This window comes from Anguilla rostrata, chromosome 14 (assembly GCF_018555375.3).
Source record: "Anguilla rostrata isolate EN2019 chromosome 14, ASM1855537v3, whole genome shotgun sequence".
Lineage (NCBI taxonomy): Eukaryota > Metazoa > Chordata > Actinopteri > Anguilliformes > Anguillidae > Anguilla > Anguilla rostrata.
In genome coordinates, this window is record NC_057946.1 from 2,178,787 (window position 1) to 2,205,705 (window position 26,919).

The window sequence follows — 26,919 nt, forward strand, 5'->3', positions numbered from 1 at the left end:
CCCACTGGGAGTCTTTTTTTACCTTATGTACTCGCTATTTGGGGGTTCAGCCCTGGTTTTTGCTCTGTTTGCTGTGTCTCTTGCTTTGCTGCTCTGTAAAGCGTCTTTGAGACAGTTCTCTGTAAAAAGCAGATAAATAAAGCTGAACTGAAGCGGTGGAGGCGAGCGGCGGTGTCTCTCACCCCTGGCCCACGCGGTAGTACCCGGGGGGGCAGCCGCACAGGTACCCCCCCTCGGTGTTGGAGCAGCCGTAGCTGCAGGGGTTGCGCAGGGAGGAGCACTCGTCCACGTCTGCGCAGTGGCTGGCCTCTGGCTCGAAGGCGTAGCCCGACGGGCAGGCGCAGCGGAAGCTGCCCAGCGTGTTGTAGCAGGACGCCGTCCCGCACTGGCCGGGGTTCGAGCACTCGTTCTCATCTGTGGGGGGGCGGGGGGAGGGGGCGAGCGGGAGGAAAGAGGCGTGGCTGGTTTTAAAGACGTTTTGGACTCAAATTTCAGTACAGATTTTTTTGGCTTGAACAACCCTCTGCACCTCTACTACATGACCTGGCAGGCAGTCCCACACATTTTACAACTCTGTGTAAAAGGTAAAATAAACAAACAGATATCCATGTAGAATTCACCTTATTTTACCACACTTCTACATAGGCCTCCGTGTTCTGCTCACAGAAATGCCTTAAAAATCTGTGTACAAAGTGTCAAATCAAAAGGGTATTTTGTTAATTCCCTTTATGAACTGAAAATTAATCTCCCATAATCTCTTTTATTAGTCTTTTCTATAAATAGCATGTTACAGTTTTGGCTTCCGTATGTGTTCCCAGTGAGCGGTGCGGAGCGGTTCACCCTCTGGGGGGCGCTGTTGTGCTGATCTGAGCCGAATCTGAGCGGATAAACACTGAGCACGCTCCCTCCAGCGGCTCGTTTGGATCGCCGTAAAACACGACGTCACTTCTGACCCCCGCCCGGACTCAGACGGCGCTTTAGGAAATGGTTCTGCTCGTGAAAAAAACGAAACGGGCCGCAGGACTGGCGAGACTTCCCTGCTCCCAACCAAAACATCTCAGTGGCGGCCATTTTTCAAACGGTGGCGCGCTCTTAGAAAAACAGCCTTTACAGCATTCATCCACGCCCCCAAGTCTGGAAAACGATGATGTCATCAGTCGGTTTCTCTGCGTGACCTTCACTGACCGAGACATCGCGACCTTCAGTGACCCTGAGACATCGTGACCTTCAGTGACCTTGAGACACCGTGACCTTCAGTGACCCTGAGACATCGTGACCTTCAGTGACCCTGAGACATCGTGACCTTCAGTGACCCTGAGACAGCGTGACCTTCAGTGACCCTGATACATCGCGACCTTCAGTGACCCTGAGACATCGTGATCTTCAGTGACCCTGAGACATCGCGACCTTCAGTGACCCTGAGACATCACGACCTTCAGTGACCCTGAGACATCACGACCTTCAGTGAACGTGACTGTGAGGCAGCATGACTGTGGAGACATGACTGGATGTGAGCGTGAGTGGGTGTGGTTGTGGGTGCGTGTGTGTGAGCGTGAGTGGGTGTGTGTGAGAGCACAGGCCTGGTTTTTTGGGGGACTCACCCACACACTGGTTCCACTGGTAGTGCTGGGTGTACCCCTTGGGGCAGCTGCAGCGGTACCCCCCAATCATGTTCTGGCACCCGTGCTGGCAGCGGTGGTGACTGCTGGAACACTCGTCCACATCTGGGGGGGGGGGGGGTAGGGGTAGGGGCATCAGCTTACAGTACACTCATTTAGCTGACACTTCTAGCCTGATTAGTGTGAAACAGAACAGTGATCTGGGGGTCCCCCGTGTGTATGCTTACTCTGCACGGCACGCACAGCGATTTCTAACATAATGTGACTTAAGAGAGTAAATGATCCCTCTAAACTTGAAAAGAGTAATTAAGCAAAATGAACAGCTTGTATATATTATACATACATTACATTACATACAGGAGCATTCATTTAGCAGAATCTCTTATCCAGTGTGACTTACTCTGCAGGAGAACCCAGAGTGATTTGCCGGGGGGGGGTGGGGGGGAATGTCGGGTGAAATTACACTTTGGGGGATTCCAGGCAACAGAGCGATTAGCGGGGGGGGGGGGCGGTTAAAATGATGTTTCTCTCAAACTCCCTGCAGTGAGGGTCAAGGGAAAGGCCTGGAGACACTGTGGGAGATTTCTAACCACAGATCCCATGAAGACTCCACAGGCAGATCTGTCACTCCCCCGCATGAGTTTTCAATGAGAGTCAAATATTCCCCATCTCAACAGCAGCAGCCTAAATAGTCTCGAGTTCCTGATAGGGACTTAATGAGGAGTAGACCTGAGTTCCTGAGGCCCTGGGTTCTGGGATCTTAGCCCCAAAGTTCAGGTTAAAATTGTGACAGCAGACGAAGAGCGAACTTAAGGTTTTCCGAAAAAATGAATAAATAAATAAATAAATTACAATGTCACTGAGCCCAGGCTACAAGGAGCACGCCAGAATGACAGTTAACAGACTGAACGACCGTTTCCACAGCAACGAGTTGACAGTTGGTCGAGCAGAAGCATCTCCTCTCTAACCCCGTGCTCAATAGTTTAAAACGTCTCAGAATCTTAAAGACTACAGCAGCCAATCAGGAGCTGTTCTAACACCTGGTCATTTCAACATCTGAACAGAATTTCTCCTTAAACTGTCTGCCTGCTGACAATATTTTATGTTATGATCAGAACCATCCTTCAATTCCCGCTATGGCGGTAGAGCTATAGCACAGTGAATAAGGAGCTGAATTCACAGTCTAAGGACTGCCGGTTCAAATCCAAGCTGGGGCACTGCCATTGTACCCTTTCACTATCCAGGTGCAGACAGGGAGTTGCTTTAGCATTGCTAAAGTAGCGACAATAATTACGGAAAGTCATTCACAACCCACCCACTACAGGGACTGAGTCGTCCTGAGCACTCACAGCTGCAGGACTCAGATCCAGACAGGTTAAAGTCTGTTCTCTTTGTAAACAGCGACCTGAAGAACATGAGTTCTGCATTTTCAGCGTGCCAGACGATGCAGTCATGCTGAGCGCTATCTATAGCCTCTGGAACGGGCTCCCAGCCCCCCCCGCCTGACCCAGGGAGCCAGGGGCCTGCTTCTGTTTCCAGTGCGAGCTGACGTGGGGGGGGGGGGGAGCCGTGGGGTTCAGCTTCACCCTCATTCAAACCCCCGTTTTCTCCCGAAACACGTCCGAATCCAGGGCGCCTCATCCAGGGGAAGTGCCCCCACTCCAGGGCATGGTGGGGTGGGGGTTTGGGGGGGGGGGGGGTGGGGGAGATTTTCGGCTGGGACCTGCGCCTACTCTCACGGGCTCCACATACCGAACTCCGCCCCACACACGCCACTCTCAGTAGGAAACTGTTCCCCTGGTTAGAATGAAGTTATTCTGTTTGGAAACAGGGCAGCACCATAGACTGTCTGAAAAAACAGAGCAGCACTTACTGAAGGCTAATTTACTCAAGGCTGGGAGGAGTTTTTGAATTGCAGCCTCCCGCTGAAGAACATTTAGCAAAGTGCATGAGGTCGACCGCAGGTGACGGTGCGGTAGAGTGGTTAGGTAATTGGGTGTGGAGCTGCGAGTTCCATTCCCAGCTGGGGCAAAGCCATTATTATACCCTTGAGCAAGTACTTAACCTGAACAGCTTCAGTGAAATATGCAGCTGTGTAAACTGACGGCATGTACATAAACAGATGTTATCTGCAGAGGTGGAAAGTCCAGGGGTCAGAAAGTAAAAGTCCTGCCACGTGTTTTCTTCCACCCATGAACTCAGCCAGCTGATTTCACTAATTAGTTTTACCTCCTGGCTGAAGAATTGTGCTAATTGGAAAATCCAGGTGATTGAAACAAATTCCTGGGGAGGACTTTTTGCTTTCAGAACCTGGATTTTCCACCTGAGCTTCATCTGTGTGAGTCACTCTGGATAAAAGATAAATGGGTAAAACATAAATGTAACCGTGGCGACAGGAAGGCCAGTCTAAGCCGGTACTGAACTGAGTCTTTATGTTAGGACAGAGTGGGGATCTGTGGATGGGACGGGACGAGCTGGGGCGGGACGGTGAGGGACGGGACGGTGAGAGGTGGTGCGGGGTGGTGCGGGGCGGGTGGTGCGGGGCGGTGCAGGGCGTTTCGGCGGGACCGTACCATCGCAGTGCAGCCCGGAGAGGTCCAGGGTGAACCCCCGCTGGCACTCGCAGGTGAAGCTGCCCGGGGAGTTCTGGCAGATGCCCTTATCACCACAGAGAGAGGGCTCTGCAGCACACTCATTATTATCTGGGGGGGGGGGAGGGGGGGGAAGGGGGGGGAGAGAGAGGGGGGAGAGAGAGTGAGGGGGGAGGGAGGGAGAGAGGGAGAGAGACAAGGGAGAGAGAGAGAGAGAAACAAGGGGAGAGAGAGAGAGAGGGAGGGGGAGAGAGAGAAGGGCAGGGAGGAGAGAGGGAGAGGGGAGAGAGAGACGAGAGAGAGAGAGAGAGAAACAGGGGGAGAGAGAAGGGGGGAGAGAAAGAGAATGGGACACAGTTTGGAAACACCTGTCTTTGGGAGTGTTCCTCGTGTTCCTAAAGCTCTACATGATATGCCCTCATACTGCATGTACATATTTCAGGGGTTAAACGCTAACAATTCATCTGAGATAGCCTTCGGTGAACTTCAACACACATTTTTTTTCTTCCTTATGTTCTCCAACATTTTAAAAATTATATCCGTATCCCTTTGGATACATTACATTACATTACATTACATTACATTCATTTAGCAGACGCTTTTATCCAAAGCGACGTACAAAAGTGCATTTTCATGATCGTAGACAACTGCTGAACACGGGTTCAATAAGGTACAAATTACTTATTTTGTAAAGCTATTTCTAGCCGAGAACAAAGAACACTATCCTGGTCTGACATCTGCAAAGCCAAACTAGGCAGAAGAATAAGCTAGAGTATTAGGACAAATACAATTTACCAAGAAGTGCAGGGATGGGGCAACATGTAACAAGTGACAGGAAAAAGGGTTTTTTTTTTTTTATTTTATTTTTTTTTTTATAAATATATATATATATACACAGCGTGGTGGTGGTTATTCTAGGTATAGTCTGAAGAGATGAGTCTTCAGGCCACGGCGGAAGATGGATAGTGAGGGGGAGGTTCGAAGAGGGACGGGGAGTTCGTTCCACCACTGGGGAGCTAGTGTGGAGAAGCTCTGTGATCCCTTTGGGCGGGTGGGAGGGGTTGCAAGACGCCCTGCTGCCGCAGAGCGGAGTGGTCGAGCAGGCACATAGAATTGAGTCATATCCTGCAAGTAGATAGGGGCTGTCCTGTTGGCGGCAGTGTAGGCAAGGGTCAGGGCTTTGAATCGGATCCTAGCAGCGACCGGTAGCCAGTGAAGTGATCGCAGCAGGGGAGTGACGTGGGAGAATTTGGGGAGGTTGTAGATGAGTCGGGCAGCGGCATTCTGAATCATCTGTAGTGGCTGTATGGCACAAGCTGGCAGGTTTGCAAGGAGAGAGTTGCAATAATCAAGGCGAGAGGTCACCGTAGCCTGGACGAGCAGCTGGGTGGAGTGCGTCGTCAGGTATGGTCGAATCCTCCTGATGTTGTATAGGAGGAATCTGCAGGACCGTGATGTTGCCTTGATGTGCTCCTTGAGGTCCAGCTGGTCATCCAGGACCACCCCCAGGTTCTTTGCAGAGTGAGAGGCAGTCACTGTGGTGCCATCAACCGTGATTGAGAGTTCACGAAGCATAGTGTGCTTCTTCGATAGTAGCCCTCCATGCTCAGGAGGAAATTGCTTCCCCGTGTGAGCAAGAACATCACGTTCTGTATCCAGACGTCTCCCTCACCACTACTGTTTCCAATAACTTCACTTATAACTGCTCGCCAGCACATTTTGAAAAAAAGATTCCTAAATTTACTCTTGGCAAACTGGCACCTTGTAAACATTTCAGAAACATTACTGTAGCGTTAGCAGCCCGAAGCCAACCGCAACAAACCACAGGCTGTGCACCCGTGAAACACAATCACACAGACTCATGCAAACACACCTCATCATGGCTGAATGTTAGACGTGTAATGATTTGGCCCTGATTTAGAAATAGTTTGTTGAACATGTCGATGAATTCCGAAGCCTGCTGAGAGAACACCAAAGCCTGAATTTAAGACGACCACGACGTGCTTTGTAGCACAGATATAAAACTTGTTATTGTTTAACTCAATTTCTGGGACGACAGTTGATGTTTCTGCACAGTGCGAATAAAGCAACTCATGCTTAACTTACTTAGAGTATGAGGCGAAGCATGTTCTATTCAGATTAAACACAGACTCTAAACAAGCCTGGCACTACTCGTTAGGCCTTTGTAAAAACACCCATGTGATGTCACATGATCGCCCTATTTTGTGTATTTGCATTCGCTCACCAGCAGGGGTCAGTGTATATGTATGTACGTGTGTGTGTGTGTATGTGTGTGTGCGTGTGTGCATGTGTGCGCCCGTGCATGTGTCCATGTGTACGTGTGTGAGTGTGAGTGTGTGTGTGTGTGTGAGCATGTGTGTGTGTCTGCGCATGTACATGTGTAACTGACTCACCGATGCAGGCGGTGTGGTGCTGGGTGAAGCCGGGGGGGCACTTGCAGGTGAAGCCCCCGATGGTGTTCACACACAGAAACTGGCAGTTGTGCCTCTTGGTCTGACACTCGTCCAGATCTGAGCAGCACAGAGAGGAGACAGCCTCACACACTGAAGTCACCTCACTTATGAAATAAGGCTTCTGAGCGAGCAGGTGTGGAAGGGTGCTCGGTGAGGAGGTGAATGGGGAGGTTTGGGAGGAGGTGTGGAAGGCTGCTGGGTGAGGAGGTGTGAGTGAGGAGGTGTGGGAGGAGGTGTGGAGGTGTGGCAGGCTGCTGATTGAGGAGGTGAGTGAGAAGGTGTGGAAGGGTGCTGGGTAAGGAGGTGAGTGAGGAGGTGTGAAAGGGTGCTGGGTGAGGAGGTGAGTGAGGAGGTGTGGGAGGTTGCTGGGTGAGGAGGTGAGTGAGGAGGTGAGTGAGCAGGGGTAAAAGGCTGCTGTGGGTTCTCTCAGGTACCCTTGCAGGTGCGGCCGTCCTCCTGCAGCAGGTACCCCCGGGGGCAGGAGCAGGAGTAGCTGCCCTCGCTGTTCTTGCAGATGAAGTTGCAGGGTTTCGGGGACATGACACACTCGTCCACATCTGGCAACGAAAACACACACACACACACACACACACACACACACTCACTTAAACAATGTGGGCTAATATCATTCATATGATTTTACCATTCATAGGACAAATAATTATAAACAGGAAATACTCTCTTTACCATTCAGAAAACTGAGTTTAAAAAGAGGGCATATTTTTATATTATAACTTGGGAGCTAATCATTGATAGATAGAGCATGGCTGCTGTGTCCTAGAGCAGGACGCTTAACCTGCATAGACAGGTAATAAAGGCATGAAACAGCGTTACGCGTTTACACACTGGCCTGTGCATCGCTGTGAATAAGAGCGTCTGCTCAGTGCCCAAACAGAAACGGAAATAATCGGAGGTGGCGGAGGGTGGCAGTCGTACCCACGCAGGACGTTCCCGTGATGTCCGCGGTGTAGCCCGTCTTGCAGTGGCACCTGAACGAGCCCATGGTGTTGATGCACCTGCCGTTGGTGCACAGGTTGGGCATGACCTTGCACTCGTCGATGTCTGAGGAGGGTCAGAGGTCAAACGGTCCGTTAACACGTCATAACCCAATCTGTCGCTTTTTAAAAATCAACAAAAGGGGAGGGGGAATTGTGAGTAATCTGGCAGCCCTTGCCTGTGCCGTCGGTGGTGTAGCCCCGCCCGTGGGGGCAGAGCTTCTTGTAGTGGGCGGAGCCAGGCAGGGGGCAGAGGTCGCACTGGTTGCCCCAGCCCCGCCCCCCGTCACAGCAGCACTGGGACTTGGTGGACAGGCTCCGGCTGCTGGAGGACATCTGACACATGGTCTGCAGCACCTCGAAGAAGCAGAAGGCCTCTCTGTAATCTGACACACACACACACACATATAAACACACACACACACGCGCACACACATATACACACACACGCATGCATACACGCACACGTACACACACACACACACATACAAATGCACACAAACACACATGTATTCTGATCAGTTACTCAAGTATTTTATTAACTACACCATTATCTTAGAAAAATATATAATTGACAATATACACCATGTAGAATTTATTGCATTATTGTTATATAACATGCTCCAGTCTTACACTACTCAAGAAACTTGTTTTTGATTTGTGTTTCTAGTTCTGTTTACTCTGCTAATTAGTGTGTGTAAATGTTTACTATGTTGCAGCTATGGGCAATTCTGCAGTTAACAGGCACAGAGGGGATTTTGAGCCAGTTAGCTGTGCTCTTTAATGTGAGGTGGCTTGAGGGTGTGTGTGTGTGTACGGGCGTATGTGTGTCCGTGTGCGTGCGTGCGTGCGTGCGTGTGTGCGTGCGTGCTTGACGGCCGTTGCCGTGGAGACGGACGCGCTCACCGAGGCAGTGGGTCTTGGTGGCGTCGGCACGGAAACCCTGGGCGCACTCGCAGGTGTAGCTGCCCAGCGTGTTCACACACTGCCCGTTCTCACAGACCCCAGGCCGGGTTCGACACTCGTTCTCATCTGGGACGGGACGGGATGGGACAGGGACACAGGGGCGGCAGGGGGGGACGGAGACACGGGCGACAGGGTAGCACAGCGATTAGGGAACAGTACAAGACGAGAGGGGATGGGGCGGGACGGGGACACAGGGGCGGCAGGATAGCACAGCAGGTTAGGGAACAGGGCTCGTGACCCAAATGTTGCAGGTTCGGTTCTCAGGTGGGACAGTGTCACTGTACCCCAGCGCACGGTACTGAAGCAGAATCACACCAGTACGTCACACAGCTGTGTAAACGCAGACGCATAACACGCTGCGTACTGTAAGCCGCACTGGATTAAAGTGTCTGCTAAACGCCTGTAATGTGACACAAACAAGCCGAGTTCAAACAACACTCAGGACAACGCTGAACCTCTTGCATCGTTTCTTAATTTTTCAGCTTAAAATAAGACTTTTCTTTTTTTTTAAAGTTAGGGGAACCCTGTGTAACATCTGCCTTCCATTTTCACAAGGGAAACCTAATTAGGAAACTTCAAATAAAAAATAACAGCATTGCAAAACCTCTCTTTAAAGAGAAATAATCTTGTTATGGGTGGTTTTTTTATGCGCACTTAGTGGTGGTATTCAGGCTCTGTAAAGAGTTATTTAATGATCATGACTCATGGGGGTTTTCTGGGAGTTACTGGTTCACAGAAAGTGTCGAGCACAGTAAAAGTGTGATCTAATCCCTAATTATGATTCCTTAGAGAGATGTACTCATACTGAATAAACCCAGTGGCAACAGAGGTGACCCTGGAAGTCTGCTAAGTAAGTGAGCTTCCCTGTAGGAACATTTAATATTCTGAAAATATATTGAAATAAAATATATTTTCAAAGTAACACTTCATAACTAACTGGGGAATACACACATTATTGGCACTTTCAGAAGCTGCAATTAAAAAAGCAAAACTCCACAACATATTTATAGTATAGCACACACAGTACATTCCATCACTGTAGGAGTGAATAGTAAAAGATGAAGGAGGAGAGGAATTAGGAGAAGGAGTGTCCTAGCGCCTTCTGCAATCGCAGCACATGGTTAGTGACTGGCAGATCCAGATTCAAATCCTCTCATGTGAACCCCGGTTTAGGATGATTGGCAGCGACAGTGAGGGGGCGGAGCCGGGCGTTCTCACCCTGGCACATCTCGTCGTCGGGGCGACGGACCATCCCGGGGGGGCAGACGCACATGAAGGTGCCGATCAGGTTCTTGCAGGTCATGCCCCGGGACTCGCAGTCATGCAGCCCCTCCGCGCACTCGTCCTGGTCTGCAGACACACGAGGGGACACACGGTCACAACGTCCGCCCCAAACACACGGTCACCACGTCCGCCCCAAACACACGGTCACAACGTCCGCCCTAAAGTCTTATGTGTAGAAATACCAAGTTCTTTCTAAAAATAAATAAATAAATACCATGTCTTATTTGTGGAAATCCCTTGTGCCATTTGTAAAAAAAAAAAAATCATGTATTATGTGTGGAAATGCCCCCTCCCACCTCCAGCATGTGTGATCTCTCAGGTACAGGTGTGTGATTCCTCAGGTACAGGTCTGTGTGATCTCTCAGGTACAGGTGTGTGTGATCTCTCAAGTACAGGTCTGTGTGATTCCTCAGGTACAGGTGTGATCGCTCAGGTACAGGTGTGTGTGTGTATGATATCTCAGGTGTGTATGTGATCTCAGGTGTGAGGTGTGATCACTCAGGTACAGGTGTGTGTGATCGCTCAAATACAGGTGTGTGTGATCTCTCAGGTACAGGTGTATGTGATCTCAGGTGTGAGGTGTAATCGCTCAGGTACAGGTGTGTGTGTATGATCTCTCAGGTACAGGTGTGTGTGATCTCAGGTGTGAGGTGTGATCGCTCAGGTACAGGTGTGAGGTGTGATCTCTCAGGTACAGGTGTGCACGTGATCTCTCAGGTACATGTCTGTGTGATCTCTCAGGTACAGGTGTGTGTGTGTGATCTCTCAGGTACAGGTGTGTGTGATCTCAGGTGTGAGGTGTGATCTCTCAGGTACAGGTGTGTGTGTGTGATATCTCAGGTACAGGTGTGTGTGATCTCTCAGGTACAGGTGTGTGTGTGTGATCTCTCAGGTACAGGTGTGTGTGTATGATATCTCAGGTACAGGTGTGTGTGATATCTCAGGTACAGGTGTGTGTGATCTCTCAGGTACAGGTGTGTGTGATATCTCAGGTACAGGTGTGATATTTCAGGTACAGGTGTGTGTGTGTGATCTCTCAGGTACAGGTGTGTGTGTATGATATCTCAGGTACAGGTGTGTGTGATATCTCAGGTACAGGTGTGTATGATATCTCAGGTACAGGTGTGTGTGATCGCTCAGGTACAGGTGTGATCTCAGGTGGGCACGGCGGGCATGGGGCCTTACCCTGGCACATCCTCCCGTCGGCTCTCAAGGTGTACCCGCCGGGACAGGTGCACTCGTACCCCCCGAAGGTGTTCACACAGCGGAACGCGCAGAGCAGGGGGTTCTGTCCGCACTCGTTAATATCTGAGCCAGAAACACCCCCGGTTACACCCCCATACTGCCCAGCTTCCTGTTTCCTCTCAACTTCCTGCTTCCTGTCAACTTCCTGCTTCACCTGCCTGACATTCAATGCAGGGTTGAGTGGGTAAGCTAATCTGTGATTGTTCTTATTTCGGTGTCAGTTTACCAGACAGAAAATGCTATATCCTTACATGTACTTGGGAATAACACCTTTCATTGAAAGCACTGAAAAATGTACAGATACACAGGGGTTCAAACACATGTGGACTGGAATGGAAAAGGCCCAGTCAATATGTTTTCCACATACATATATTACAGAGTACTCAGGGACAAGTGCTAAGTGATCTGATTGGCTATCGTCCACCCAGGCACAGCCAATCAGGACACGAAGGCCACCGGCCGCAGGAAGGAGCTGGGAGGACCAACCTACCCTCACAGGTCATCATGGGCCCAGGCTCGAACCCGTCCTCGCAGCTGCACTCGAATCCACCAATCACGTTCGAGCAGGTGCCGTTCCCACACGGGTTCCCCACCAAGCACTCGTCCGCGTCTGCCAGGACCCCAGAGAAGCAACGGTACGCACGTTACGCGTGGAGCGATGAGCACAGCTGGGTGCTAATTCGCATACGCCTTATATCATAAACATACAGTACATACGCCTTATATCATAAACATACAGTACATACGCCTTATATCACAAACACAGTATCTGACTACTTCACATACGCGTGGTATCATAAACATACAGTATCTGACTAATCCACATACGCGTTATATCATAAATGTATCTGACTAATTCACATACGCGTGGTATCATAAACATACAGTATCTGACTAATCCACATACGCGTTATACATCATAAGTACTGATAATTCACATACGCTTATATCATAAACATACAGTATCTGACTAATCCACATACGCGTTATATCATAAATAGTATCTGACTAATCACATACGCGTTATATCATAAACATGTATCTGACTAATTCACATACGCGTTATTCATAAACATACAGTATATACGCCTTATATCATAAACATACAGTATCTGACTAGTTCACATACGCGTTATATCATAAATGTATCTGACTGCTAATTCACATACGCGTTATATCATAAACATACAGTACATACGCCTTATATCATAAACATACAGTATCTGACTAATCCACATACGCGTTATATCATAAATGTATCTGACTAATTCACATACGCGTTATATCATAAACATACAGTATCTGACTAATTCACATACGCGTTATATCATAAACATACAGTATCTGACTAATTCACATACGCGTGGTATCATAAACATACAGTATCTGACTAATTCACATACGCCTTATATCATAAACATACAGTACATACGCCTTATATATCATAAACATACAGTATCTGACTAATTCACATACGCCTTATATCATAAACATACAGTATCTGACTAATCCACATACGCCTTATATCATAAACATACAGTACATACGCCTTATATATCATAAACATACAGTATCTGACTAATTCACATACGCTTTATATCATAAACATACAGTATCTGACTAATCCACATACGCGTTATATCATAAACATACAGTATCTGACTAATCCACATACGCGTTATATCATAAACATACAGTATCTGACTAATTCACATACGCGTTATATCATAAACATACAGTACATACGCCTTATATCATAAACATACAGTATCTGACTAATCAATACGCGTTATATCATAAATGTATCTGACTAATTCACATACGTTATATCATAAACATACAGTATCTGACTAATCACATACGCGTTATATCATAAAATACAGTATCTGACTAATTCACATACGCCATTATATCATAAACATACAGTACTGACTAATCAAATACGCAGTATTATATCATATAACATACAGTATCTGACTAATCCACATACGCGTATATCATAAAATACAGTATCTGACTATTCACATACGTTATATCATAAACATACAGTATCTGACTAATTCACATACGCGTTATATCATAAACATACAGTATCTGACTAATTCACATACGCGTTATATCATAAACATACAGTATCTGACTAATTCACATACGCGTTATATCATAAACATACAGTATCTGACTAATTCACATACGCGTTATATCATAAACATACAGTATCTGACTAATTCACATACGCGTTATATCATAAACATACAGTATCTGGCTGCTAATTCACAGACATCTGTTATTATGAACACATATAACTGCTAATTCAGAGGCGTTTTACCATGAATATGTCTGACTGCTCTTTCACATTCATTTGATGTTTCTGTGCTAAGGCAAAACTGAAATCCCCAAGCGCTGCCGGTGTTTTTATTTTCAGCAACTCCTCTTGAGCGCAGTGCCACATATTTGCAGCTGCATGAAATCATACTTAACAGAGTAAGAAAGATCACTGGGGCCCGGGGCAGGCAGGCAGAATCTAATTGAGCATTTATCTGGTGTAATAAACCGCTATGAAGACTGAGCGAGTGAGCGGGTTTATTAAGTGCGCCGCCCACGTTCAGCTGTGAGCCGAAACTCTGGTGCGCTCAGCGTTTTACAGCCACACAGGGCACAGCCACAGGGCACAGCCACACAGGGCACAGCCACACAGGGCACAGCCACAGGGCACAGCCACAGGGCACAGCCACAGGGCACAGCCACAGGGCACAGCCACACAGGGCACAGCCACAGGGCACAGCCACAGGGCACAGCCACACAGGGCACAGCCACAGGGCACAGCCACACAGGGCACAGCCACAGGGCACAGCCACACAGGGCACAGCCACAGGGCACAGCCACACAGGGCACAGCCACAGGGCACAGCCACAGCTCTGCGTCTGACTGCTCTGCCATTATGAGGAGATGTATGGATGGTGTGTGTTCTAAACTCAGTGAGTATGTGTGAATGAACTCCAATGCATAACAGTCAGCATAGTGTTTTTTTAATTTTTAATTTTTATTTATACCCCTGGCGGGGATCATCTGCTGAGTTAGATTCCTATACAGCAGGTGAACAGCACCTCGTAGGCACTAAGTGAGATGCCCACACAGTAGGCAAATAGGCTTACTAACAGGCACTGATTTAGACAGAACATATTGCAGTTGAACAGCATCCCGTAGGCACTAAGTAAGATGCCCACACAGCAGGACAACAGAACCCAACAGGCATTGAGTTAGACAGCCATGCAGCAGGTGAATAAGACCCCACAGGCACTGAGTGAGATGCCCACACAGCAGGTAAACAGAACCCAACAGGCATTGAGTTAGACAGCCATACAGCAGGTGAATAAGACCCCACAGGCACTGAGTGAGATGCTCACACAGCAGGTAAACAGAACCCAACAGGCATTGAGTTAGACAGCCATACAGCAGGTGAACAAGACCCCACAGGTACTGAGTGAGATGCCCACACAGCAGGGAAACAGGACCCAACAGGCATTGAGTTAGACAGCCATACAGCAGGTGAACAAGACCCCACAGGCACTGAGTGAGATGCCCACACAGCAGGGAAACAGGACCCAACAGGCATTGAGTTAGACAGCCATACAGCAGGTGAACAAGACCCCACAGGCACTGAGTGAGATGCCCACACAGCAGGTAAACAGGACCCAACAGGCATTGAGTTAGACAGCCATACAGCAGGTGAATAAGATTCTACAGGCACTGAGTGAGATGCCCACACAGCAGGTAAACAGGACCCAACAGGCATTGAGTTAGACAGCCATACAGCAGGTGAATAAGATTCCACAGGCACCGAGCTGGACGCCTAAAAGACTGGCAAAGAGGACCCGTGCAGGCATTCAGCCGGACGCCCGTACGGCAGGCTAACAGCGGCGTGGCTCACCGGTGCAGTGGACCCCGGAGAAGTCCAGGGTGTAGCCCGTGGAGCACTCGCAGCGGAAGGACCCGTCCGTGTTGATGCAGTGGCCGTTGGAGCAGATCCCCGGGTTCTCCACACACTCGTTCAGGTCTGCGGAGGGGGGGGTGGGGGGTTGAATATGGATTATGGGCAAGGGTAGCCTACGCTGGCAATTTTAACAGGCAGCAGCCTAAATGCCCGTACACGTCTTCGCATGGGGGGGATGGTAAACTACCCATGCAATATTTTTAAAGTTAGTGGCCTTTTTCTGTATTTCCTCCTTTTTTTCTGTTGTCAGAGCATTTAACAGCCATATGTATAGTTCCATCTTTTACATTTTGTAAGGTTAGACACTGACAAAATAGAATTCAGCAGTGCATATTCACTACCAATTAACAATGGAAATCTGTAACAACGGAAATTTTGTCATTTAAATACTTGTATATGCTGAATTTCAAATAATTTCTAAATAAGTTTTTAAAAGTAATTAAAATGCTTAAAATACGTATTGGACCCAGGTCTGGTAATAACACACAGAAGGATCCAGTCTAACCATGGGACACGTACCTATTCGAGTATCTCCGATCCCTGGGATGATACCATGTCCAAACGGGCAAAGCTCGCGGAAGGCAGCTGTGACACACAAAATGACAAAAACAGAAAAAAAAATACACAGTTCATCACACAGTACATGACATCCTTACATCAAAATGGCTGTCACGTCACATCACATGACACGTATCCCATGGCAAAGATACATTAACTGACACTGCACTGCGAGTTCCATTCACATAAACTCATCTTCCATGGAAATGATCTCCTAAAGCTTCAGATCAGATGCGGGTGGCAGTGCAGGAGAATGCAGAGGGAACAGGGCTTGTAACTCCCAGTGGGGACGAGGCTGAGTTACTTAACCTGACTGGCCTTAGGAAATATCCAGCTGTATCAATGCATTATGTCTAAAATAATACATGCTATGTACATTACTCTGAATGAGAATGTATGCCTATATTATTATTGTTTTTGTTATTATTTAGATGTGGTGTGGTTTCAGAGATGCAAAGGTTCCACCCCTCTCGTGAGTGACAGTGGGTGTGGTTAGAGAAGTGCACAGGCTCCGCCCCTCTCGTGAGTGGCAGTAGGAGTGGTTAGAGAGCTGCACAGGCTCCGCCCCTCTCGTGAGTGGCAGTAGGAGTGGTTAGAGAGCTGCACAGGCTCCGCCCCTCTCGTGAGTGGCAATGGGTGTGGTTAGAGAGCTGCACAGGCTCCGCCCCTCTTGTGAGTGGCAGTAGGAGTGGATAGAGATGCACAGGCTCCGCCCCTCTCGTGAGTGGCAGTAGGAGTGGATAGAGATGCACAGGCTCCGCCCCCTGAGTGCAGTAGGAGTGGAGCACAGGCTCCCCAGTACCAGTACGGCCTCCGTGGGGCACAGCTCGCAGGGGTCCCCCCAGCCCTCGTGGGGCATGTTGCTGCAGCAGCACTTGGCCTTGGTGGTGTTGAAGGCCTGGGGGATGGAGCACTTCCCGTTCTCAAACTTGGTGAAGCAGTAGCTCTCCCGAGTGTCTGTGGGGGGGGGGGTGGGGGGACGACAGCATCAGCCACCGTTAACACGGGCAATCATCAGAGAAAAAGCCTTACATCTGCACACACATCTAAAATAATCAACATCTGCACACACATCTAAAATAATCAACATCTGCACACACATCTAAAATAATCAACATCTGCACCCACATCTAAAATAATCAACATCTGCACCCACATCTAAAATAATCAACATCTGCACACACATCTAAAATAATCAACATCTGCACACACATCTAAAATAATCAACATCTGCACACGGCTACTTTCCCGCTACACAGAGATAAAGCCGTCAACATCCACACAAAGCTTGAATAAATCTAAATGTCTGCATAGCTCAAACTCCTGTAATGCTATACAGCTCAACGTGCTTCACAGTAGCAAAAAAATTTAAAAACATACGGCATAAGCATAATCAAACAAATAAAATACATAAGATAAAACACATAAGATAAAAGGGTATATAACAGAGATGAGACACTAATCAGATCATACTCTAAAGCTGAGATTACCAACATAGACACACAGCTGGTGCTGTGAACGTGCTGGTTTTATCTGTCCTGCTCTGGGGCGGGAGCCGGAGAGGTACGCTAACGTGCTATTTAGCGTAGCGACGGGGGGGGGGCTAACTGACCGAAGCAGCGGCGGCCGTTCTCGGACAGCACGAAGCCGGGCCTGCACACGCACTGGAAGCTCCCGGGGCTGTTGGAGCAGGACCCGAACAGGCAGATGTTGGGGTCGTCCTCGCACTCGTTCACGTCTGCGGAAGAGAGAGAAACGGCCCGTCGTGAGAGAGGAAGAGCATCCCAGCTTTCAGGAGCGAGGCCTTTCAAAACCCAAAAACTGGGCGGGGCTACAACACACAGCCAATCACTGACTGAGAGTCACCATGAACCTGTCAAGTCAACTTTGATATTTGTGGCAAAATATGACACGTGATTTCAAAATGGTGGGATCACAGATAGCAACTGTGTAAACTGGCTGTTAGGTAGGAAGAGTCAACTGATTGTTAGGGAGGGTGAGTTAACTAGTTGTTAAGGAGAATGAGTTAACTAGTTGTTAAGGAGATTGAGTTAACTGGTTGTCAGGTAGGGAGAGTTAACAGGCTGGTAGGTAGGGAGAGTACACCCTACCATCGCTAGCAAAAAGGGGACTTTTCACAAGACAGAAGAGTCTCAGCAACACAAGGTTAGAAAAGTCCCTTTTGCAAATGGTCATTATGCTGGATTTGAGTGAACAATATTTCCCTGTCAGCCAAGATGGAGGAAAACAAGAACAGCGAAGCAGAGGAAATGGCGGTGATGTCATTTTCGAGCAACACAAACAAAAATCCTAAAATGGCTCCCAGGAGCTGGTCTCACGTGTGTGCAACTGTCAGACTCAGGACTGAGACAGTGAGGGACACAGATGTTGTTGTTCCTGTCTTTGGGGGGGGCAGGGTGGGATGGGGGGTACAGGACTGGTTTGGGGCGCAGCGGGGGACCCTCACCCACACACTGCTCGTCCCGAACGGCGTAGCCGGGGGGGCAGGCGCAGCGGAACGAGCCGTCCAGGTTGAGGCAGGTCCCCGGAGCGCAGGTCCCCGGAAAGATCACACACTCGTCTACGTCTGCGCACAGAGAGAGAGAGTTACACACACACACACACACACACACACACACTCGCGCACACACACACACACACACACACACTCGCGCACACACACACACACACATACACTCGCACACACACACACACACTCACTCATCTACGTCTGCGCACAGGGAGAGAGTTACACACACACACACACACACACACACACACCACACACACAACACTAACCTACGTCTGCGCACAGGGAGAGAGAGTTACACCACACACACACACACACACACACACACACAGCATATTACACACACACACACACACACACACACACACACACTCACCAACGTCTGCGCACAGTGAGAGAGAGTTACACACACACACACCACACACACACACACACACCACACACTCACCTACGTCTGCGCACAGGGAGAGAGAGTTACACACACACACACACACACACGTCTACGTCTGCGCACAGGGAGAGAGAGTTACACACACACACACACACACACGTCTACGTCTGCGCACAGGGAGAGAGTACACACACACACACACACACACACGTCTAGTCGACGCACAGGAGGAGAGAGGGAGTACACACACACGCACGACACGCGCACACAACACACACACACACACATTTGTATGCTATACTATGAGACTTACACATTGACTACATCATCCGTAACCTCAAACCCCAACCCTAACCCCAACCACTACAGCCAACCTAACCAATTCAACCCAACCCAAGTCCAACCCTAAAACACCTCTTGAACTGTGGGACCAGAAAGGTCCCATCTGCATAGTTCCTCACTTATATCCTGTGGGACATTGTTCCACAAAGATAGTAAAACATGCACACACACACACACACGTACACACAGACACACACACACACACACACAATCAGCACACGCACCACACCCCACACACACACACACACACACACACACACACACAAAGCACACACACACACACACACAGACGCACACACACACTCACACACACACACAAACACTGCACACACACACACACACACACACACACACACACACGCACACACACACACACACACACACACACACACACACACACACACACACACACACACACACACACTTTGCTGCGTTAGCTCACCCACGCAGTTCTTGCCGTCCCCCGTGAGCTCGTAGCCGGGCTCACACAGGCACTGGAAGGAGCCCACGCTGTTGATGCACTGCCCGTGTCTACACAGCGTCCCGTAGGACGTCCTGCACTCATCAACGTCTGACAACAACAGGGACGGAAGCACAGGCCGGCGGTCAGTCATAAGGGACTGTACATTACAGTATAGTACATTTATTTGGCAGACACTTTCATCCAAAGCGACGTACAATAACACAAGACAGATAAGGTACAATACTCATTTGTCAGTTATATACAATAATCAGGTATCCACAGCCATGAACATCAAGTTCAAACTACAATGAGGCATGGCAAGATATGATTGACCTGCAACATCAAGATAATGACACAAGTGCAATAGAAGTGCTGGATGAAGATACAAGTGTAACATGAAAGTGCTAGAGTATCAAGATGGAAGGATACATGTGATAAGAGCAATCCTAGATTGGAAGTACTGACAGTTCCAACACACAGGAAGACAGCCCTCATCTCCTGGGGACAAAGGTTCTGACCCAGGAAACGAATCCCACCTTCAAGCCCCACCTGATACATGGGTCGCTGGAGCATGCTGGGATAGCCATAAAACAGGTGGCTGTGACAGCTATCCGATGATGTCACAGACTGGGGGCGGAGCCCGGTTCGAACGCTCACCTATGCAGTCGTTGTTGTGCGTGATCTCGAAGCCGGGGTAGCACAGGCAGTTGAAGGAGCCCACCGTGTTCTTGCAGGTCCCGTTCCCACAGGGCTGCCGCACACACTCGTCCACATCTACAGAGGGGAACAGAAAACGGCGCTGTTTCGGTTTTCCTGTACAGGGTTCATAACGCGGCGGTGTTCATCCCGTACGGGTCATAACAGCTGCAGGGTCACACCCGAGTTTCAATGCTTTTATTCACCGTGTCAGAGAACAGGCCAATGGAGAATGTGGCAACCTGTCATCCTTACATTAAAATCTTCTAAATTGCAATTATTTTAATTACAATGACATGATAATTTACTCATATCTTTAGATGCGTAGTGAACTGAGTGTGAAAGTGAGTTACACTCATAGCAAACGTGAGGTGAACTTAATGAATGTGGAATAAACTGTAAATGTGGGCTTAACTGTAGGAATGTGGGTTCAACTGAGTGAATGTGAGATAAACTGAGTGAATGTGAGCTAAACTGGGTGAATGTGAGCTAAACTGAGTGATGTAACTGTGAGTGCTAAATGGTGATGTGAGCTAAACTGGGTGAATGTGAGCTAAACTGGGTGAATGTGAGCTAAACTGGGTGAATGTGAGCTGATGGCCAGTCTTACCCATGGTGAATGTGAGCTAAACTGAGTGAATGTGAGTTAAATGTGAGCTAAACTGAGTGAATGTGAGCTAAACTGGGTGAATGTGAGCTAAACTGTGTGAATGTGAGCTAAACTGGGTGAATGTGAGTTAAATGTGAGCTGATGGCCAGTCTTACCCATGTTGAATGTAATTAAACAGAGTGAATGTGAGTTAAATGTGAGCTGATGGCCAGTCTTACCCATGTTGAATGTAATTAAACAGAGTGAATGTGAGTTAAATGTGAGCTGATGGCCAGTCTTACCCATGGTGAATGTGAGCTAAACTGGGTGAATGTGAGTTAAATGTGAGCTGATGGCCAGTCTTACCCATGGTGAATGTGAGCTAAACTGGGTGAATGTGAGTTAATGTGAGCTGATGGCAGTCTACCATGTTGAATGTAATTAAACGAGTGAATGTGAGTTAAAGTGAGCTGATGGCCAGTCTTACCCATGTGAATGTATAAACAGAGTGAATGTGAGTAAATGTGATGATGGCCAGTCTTACCATGGGAATGTGAGCTAAACTGGTGAATGTGAGTAATGTGAGCTGATGGCCAGTCTTACCCATGTGAATGTGAGCTAAACTGAGTGAATGTGAGTTAAATGTGAGCTGATGGCAGTCACCAGTGATGTGAGCTAAACTGGGTGATGTGAGTTAAATGTGAGCTGATGGCCAGTCTTACCCATGGTGAATGTGAGCTAAACTGGGTGAATGTGAGTTAAATGTGAGCTGATGGCCAGTCTTACCCATGGTGAATGTGAGCTAAACTGGGTGAATGTGAGTTAAATGTGAGCTGATGGCCAGTCTTACCCATGCACATATGGCGATTGGGCGTGGCCTTGAAGCCGTTGTGACAAACGCAGCGGTAGCCACCCTGGAGGTCCACACACTCGCCATGACTGCAGACGTTAGGGATCTCCTCACACTCATTACGATCTGGGGGGGGGGAGGGAAGGAGAGAGAGAGAGAGAGAGAGACAGAGAAGGAAAGAAAGAGAAAAAAAGAGAGACAGAGAGAGGGGGGGAGAAGGAGAGAGAGAGAGTTAAAAAAAGAGAGAACAAAATAGTTTTTCATGTGGTGCAGAAAAGAGGCAGTGGCAGCATACTTATTAAGGGCATTGATGCCATATTCATATGGAGAACACATTCAGAGCAGAGAAGAGTGAGAGCACACGGTCAGATGACTGCATGGCGCCTGGCAGATGTGACAGCGTGAGATTAAAAACATGTATTCTATGTTTCTACTGGTATTCTATGTTTTTTACTGCATTTTATGTTTTTACTTGTATTCTGTGTTTTTACTTTTTATTATATGTTGTATTTAATTGCCAGACGCTGATTGGGGGGCTCACCCAGGCAGGCTCCGTTGGGGGACAGGCTGTACCCCTCTGCACATTCGCAGCGGTAGCTCCCAGGGCTGTTAATGCAGTCTGCGTTCCTCTGGCACAGCGTCTCCCCGCTGCTGCACTCGTCAATGTCTGCGACACAGGGACACGGGGACGGACACAGGGACAGAGGGACACGGGGACGGAGGAGAGGACAGACACACAGACACAGGGACAGGGGGACGGACACACGGACAGAGGGACACGGGGACGGACACAGGGACGGAGGAGAGCACAGACATACGGACACAGGGACAGAGGGGTGGACAGACACATCGACACAGGGTCGGAGGGACAGAGGGGTGGACAGACAGACAGACACAGGAACAGAGGGGAGGACAGACACGGAAGCACACACACACACACACACAGGGTTGGCTCATTACTCCCACAGAGAGTGAACAGGGCGGTTACAAGCATCAGTACCTGTGAACAGGCTACATGTAAATAATTGTTCTCATCTCATAATAACAGTCATAAAAGGTCCATTTTCATTTCGTGGATGTACTTACTGTACTACTTCGATCAATGCACCTCAGTGTTAGAGAACGTGATAAGAATCTGCCAGACGTCCCTATATTACAGGAGCTCCGTTACGGAGAACAAGGCAAAGCAGTGAGTCTCTCAGGTTGAATTCCACCTGTCATTACCGTTTAATCTGGGATTACATCCTGGAGACCGCAGGACGCTGCAGGAAATCTGGCCTGGAATTCCTGTCATAATTAATCTGAGGAAAAAAGGCTGCCCTGGCTAATCTATTCTGATCTTGCTTTTGGTCATATTTTACCCTCAGGACCCCAGGCCAAGGCTGCCCCACAGAATGCCTGTAATTATTCTGCTGTTGTGTTTGCCCTCTGTGGGCTAAGAAAGCACTGTGGAGATGTAACAGGCCCAGGGCCAAGGGCATCCCCTTCAGGGTGAGCCCAAAAAAACTGCCCGCTAAAAAAAACTGGCCAAACATGAAAGCGAGCTGTTCCTGTTGACCTGGGCACCACGGGTTATGGCTGACCACAGTCCTGGGCCAGTTAAATCCACACAGTGATTTCTTAGCCCACAGAGGGCAAACACAACAGCAAAATAATTACAGGCATTCAGTGGGGCAGCCTTGGCCTGGGGTCCTGAGGGTAAAAATATGACCAAAAACAAGATTGGAATAGATAAGCCAGAGCGGTCATTCTTCAGATTACATACGACAGGAATCGAGACAGACGGAGGGCTAATATTTTCTGTGTGGTTTCCTGGGTACTTGAGCTCTACTTCCACACAGGAAAAAAAAACCTCCTCTGATGTTCTGCTCGGTTTTCACAGCTCTGCCAGAGAGAGACAGACAGAGGGGAAGCTGGCCCGCTGGCAGACGACTGCACGCCCGCGCGACAGACCGGCTTATTAAGGTTTATTTAGCTTCCAAACCCAGCCGGAGCATGTGGCGAGACGTGAGGTAAAATCATTTACTGAGGGCTGTGTGTTCCCCCGTCAGCCACCATGACACTCACACCAGTCTGGAAACAGGCACCACGCTGACAGACATACCAGCAGCATAAAAATTCTGATACATTTTCATGACACATTTGCTCATATCTTCTGTTTTATAGCTCTACATTTTTTTACAAATTAAAAAAGCTCTCAGATTTGAATGCATAGAGAAATATAATTTTAAAAATAGCAGAACCTTTACTACTGCAAAATGTCTGGAAACGTAATTTTTTATTTACTAATTTTTCCCCACGTATTAGAAAGTTCTTACATATTCTGATACAAGTAACAGAAAAAAAAAGGTTTTAGCTCATTTGCTGTTATGAAGATTCTGTGCATTAATTGGCTCCTGCTGGTGACCCCCCACTCACACTCACACACCAGCAGCGGGATACGCATGCAGCAGTGCCCCCTGGTGGTGACCCAGACTCACCCTCGCACAACAGCAGCAGGAAACGCACGCAGCAGCAGCGCCCCCTGCTGGTGACCCCCACTCACCCTCGCACACCAGCAGCGCCCCCTGGTGGTGACCCCCACTCACCCTCGCACACCAGCAGCAGGTCGTTGTAGGTGAAGCCCGTGGGACATTCGCACCGGAAGCTGCCGATCTGGTTGATGCAGACGCCGCTGGCACAGATTCCCGGGATCTCCCGGCACTCATCGATATCTGGGGGGGCGGAGGACCCAGTAAACACACTCAGCTGGACCACGGCCCAGTAGCATGAAGCAGGATAATGGTGCCGAGTAAAACCTGGAACCCTCACAAATCTGGAACATGGACTGAAGTAAAAAGAGCAGTTCTGGGTTTTACTCGGTGCAGTTATCCAGCTAACTCAGTAATCCTGCTTTGTAAAATACCCCCTGTGCTGGCCCTTACTGTAGTTTTTATTTATTAATGAATTAATTTATCTCTCGATTATTTATTATCTTTGGGGGCGCATAGCTCGGGAGAAACCATGTCAGGCAGTGCGAGAGGTTGTCGGTTCAAACCTACCCTCCTCTGGGCGGCTGAAGTGTCCGTTGGCAGATTACTCTAACCCTAACCTAACTGCTCTGGCGAATTGGAGGCATCTACTGTAACGTTTGGATAAGCTATTAATGATCCATTTATTTATTCATTTATCAGCAACCCCACAATTGCCTGCTTCTCAGTAACACTGGCTGCCAGCAGTTGGTCTTTGAAAAACCACATGTGACTCTTCATGTGGTCACTGTAATGCACTAATCTCTGAAAAATGTACCGTAGGCTGGTCGTCAAATCTCCAGTTATATCAGGGGACAGAAATGAACTGCTGGCTCTGGGGTGGATATTGGCCTGAAAAGGTCACGTTTACAGGAAAACCCTGAATGAATCCACATCGACTGTGATGTGCGAGGGGCACACACCCCCCTCACTTACCTACAGGTTTCCCCGTTTCTATGTCAATCTTGAACCCCGGGACGATGTTCCCACAGAGCGTCTTATAGTCTCCTGGAAAACAGAAGCAAATGAAGCAATGCTGAGCCAGTTTTAAAAATTTAATTTGTAAATATACCATGCAATTGACTACATACAGTGGAAATTGTAATTTATTTGCCATCAAATCTGTAATCATTAAAAATCCTAGTGAAACAGGCTATTTATATTTAATTTTTAAACCCCTCCGTTTTATCTGTCAGTTAGCAAGCCGCGCTAGGAGGCGCATTAACCCCACTCTACTGTAGAGAGAAGTGCTCCATCTATTTTACAACAATCTCAAACGGCCTGAAACTTAGTGAATGAAGAGTGAGCCACCTTTGGCTCCTCCTAGTGGTGACAGCATCACAGTGAGCCAGAGAAAGAGAGAGAGATTAGGGAAGGAGAAAAGACTAGGAGAGAAAGGTGGCAGTGAAAAAGAGTGAGTACGTGTGAGAGTGAGCGTGCATGTGTCTGTTGGTGTGTGCGTGTGTGCGTGTGTGTATGCATGTGCACGTGTTTGTGTGTGTGTGTGTGGCTGTGTGTGTGTACCTTACGTGCGTGAGTGTGTCAGAGCGTGTCTGTGTATGTGCGTTTCTGTGCGCGCGTCCACGCGCTCTCGCCTGTGAGCCTCACCTGTGCCAGGTGTGGGGCAGGCCTCACAGGGTCTGTTCCAGGCCTTGCCCATGTTGTAGGAGCAGCAGCACAGCCTCCTGGTGACGTTGACGGCCAGCTCGTTCTCGCACACCGAGGCGTTGAAGGTGCGGTAGCACTGGCTCTTCCTCATGTCTGAGAATGCAGAAGGGTGTACCTCACGGGCCAGCCTCAGGGCCGAGCACATATTCTGCACTCACACTCAACCAATCAGTGAACAGCGAACAGAGAGGAAATCACAACCAACCAACCAATCAACAGAGAGTGCAGAGTAAATTCTGTAGTCACAATCAACCAATCAGCACAGCGAGCAGAGTGGAAATCACAACCAACCAACCAACCAACACGGACAGATGAAAACAACCAACCAGATCAATCACAAACGATATTCTTAGACAAAACCAATCAGCACGGAGTTCACAGTATATTCTGTAGTCACAATCACCCAACACAGTGCGGACTGGAGCTGGCATGACTCACCCATGCAGTTGTTGCCCCCGTTGACCTGCATGTAGTCCAGGGGGCACACGCAGGTGTAGTTCCCCAGCGTGTTGTAACAGGTGCCCGGACCACAGATCCCAGGGTTCATCACACACTCGTCAATGTCTGGAACACATGAAAATAAACAGCTCAAAACCGGGTGAATTTCACCTTCCATTTTGAACCACTTGTATGTTCTAAATAGTATCCACAAAGGGAAATCCTTGACGTTCCCAGTATATTAAACCTTTGACGAGTAGATTTTTTGGAATGTTTTTATCAAAATTCCAAGTCAGTGTTACAGAACTATGTTATTTCAGTTACCAGTAGTGATTGTGACATCAGCATTAGAATGTTCTTTTAAAAACATTCTAATCACATACTTGTGATCTTATACCTTAAAGGGTTTAAGTTCAACTGCGGCTTATCACTGGCTCTTAACATTTTGATGGATCCTACTGATGACATGCAACAAATAATTAAAATGGCTGTAACTGGGGCCCTAGGGTTTTGGTGGCCCAACACAAGAATTTCTGTTGTGACCTCACAGTGCTCCATCATGAATGACTAACTCAGTTAAAACAGATTTAAACTGTGTGGCCCAGGGGTGGTTGGGGCCCTAAAGGACTGCACAGAGAGTTCAAGCCCATACCCTAATCAGGGCATCATAAACAAAATGGAGGAAAACAAACCCCTAAACTATGCATCCTAGACTC

The 26,919-nt window shown here is 48.4% G+C and overlaps 1 protein-coding gene across 1 annotated transcript in view; it reads right to left on the reverse strand.

The window, feature by feature from the left end:
- The window catches only part of LOC135239870 (fibrillin-2-like), a 115,504-nt gene that overhangs the window by 8,706 nt on the left and 79,879 nt on the right, over positions 1-26,919 (reverse strand). Inside the window, exons 40-64 of the mRNA XM_064308856.1 lie at positions 26,204-26,329; positions 25,706-25,858; positions 25,034-25,105; positions 24,176-24,301; positions 22,129-22,254; positions 21,588-21,713; positions 20,110-20,226; positions 19,432-19,560; positions 18,194-18,313; positions 17,339-17,464; positions 16,535-16,683; positions 16,036-16,039; positions 15,688-15,753; positions 15,106-15,231; positions 11,665-11,784; positions 11,115-11,237; positions 9,864-9,995; positions 8,586-8,711; positions 7,859-8,065; positions 7,621-7,746; positions 7,119-7,241; positions 6,625-6,741; positions 4,193-4,321; positions 1,602-1,724; positions 183-414 (exon numbers count right to left, since the gene is read on the reverse strand). Of these exons, the coding sequence (XP_064164926.1) occupies positions 183-414; positions 1,602-1,724; positions 4,193-4,321; positions 6,625-6,741; positions 7,119-7,241; positions 7,621-7,746; positions 7,859-8,065; positions 8,586-8,711; positions 9,864-9,995; positions 11,115-11,237; positions 11,665-11,784; positions 15,106-15,231; positions 15,688-15,753; positions 16,036-16,039; positions 16,535-16,683; positions 17,339-17,464; positions 18,194-18,313; positions 19,432-19,560; positions 20,110-20,226; positions 21,588-21,713; positions 22,129-22,254; positions 24,176-24,301; positions 25,034-25,105; positions 25,706-25,858; positions 26,204-26,329 (3,124 nt within the window). The remainder of the gene's footprint in view (positions 1-182; positions 415-1,601; positions 1,725-4,192; positions 4,322-6,624; positions 6,742-7,118; positions 7,242-7,620; positions 7,747-7,858; positions 8,066-8,585; positions 8,712-9,863; positions 9,996-11,114; positions 11,238-11,664; positions 11,785-15,105; positions 15,232-15,687; positions 15,754-16,035; positions 16,040-16,534; positions 16,684-17,338; positions 17,465-18,193; positions 18,314-19,431; positions 19,561-20,109; positions 20,227-21,587; positions 21,714-22,128; positions 22,255-24,175; positions 24,302-25,033; positions 25,106-25,705; positions 25,859-26,203; positions 26,330-26,919) is intronic.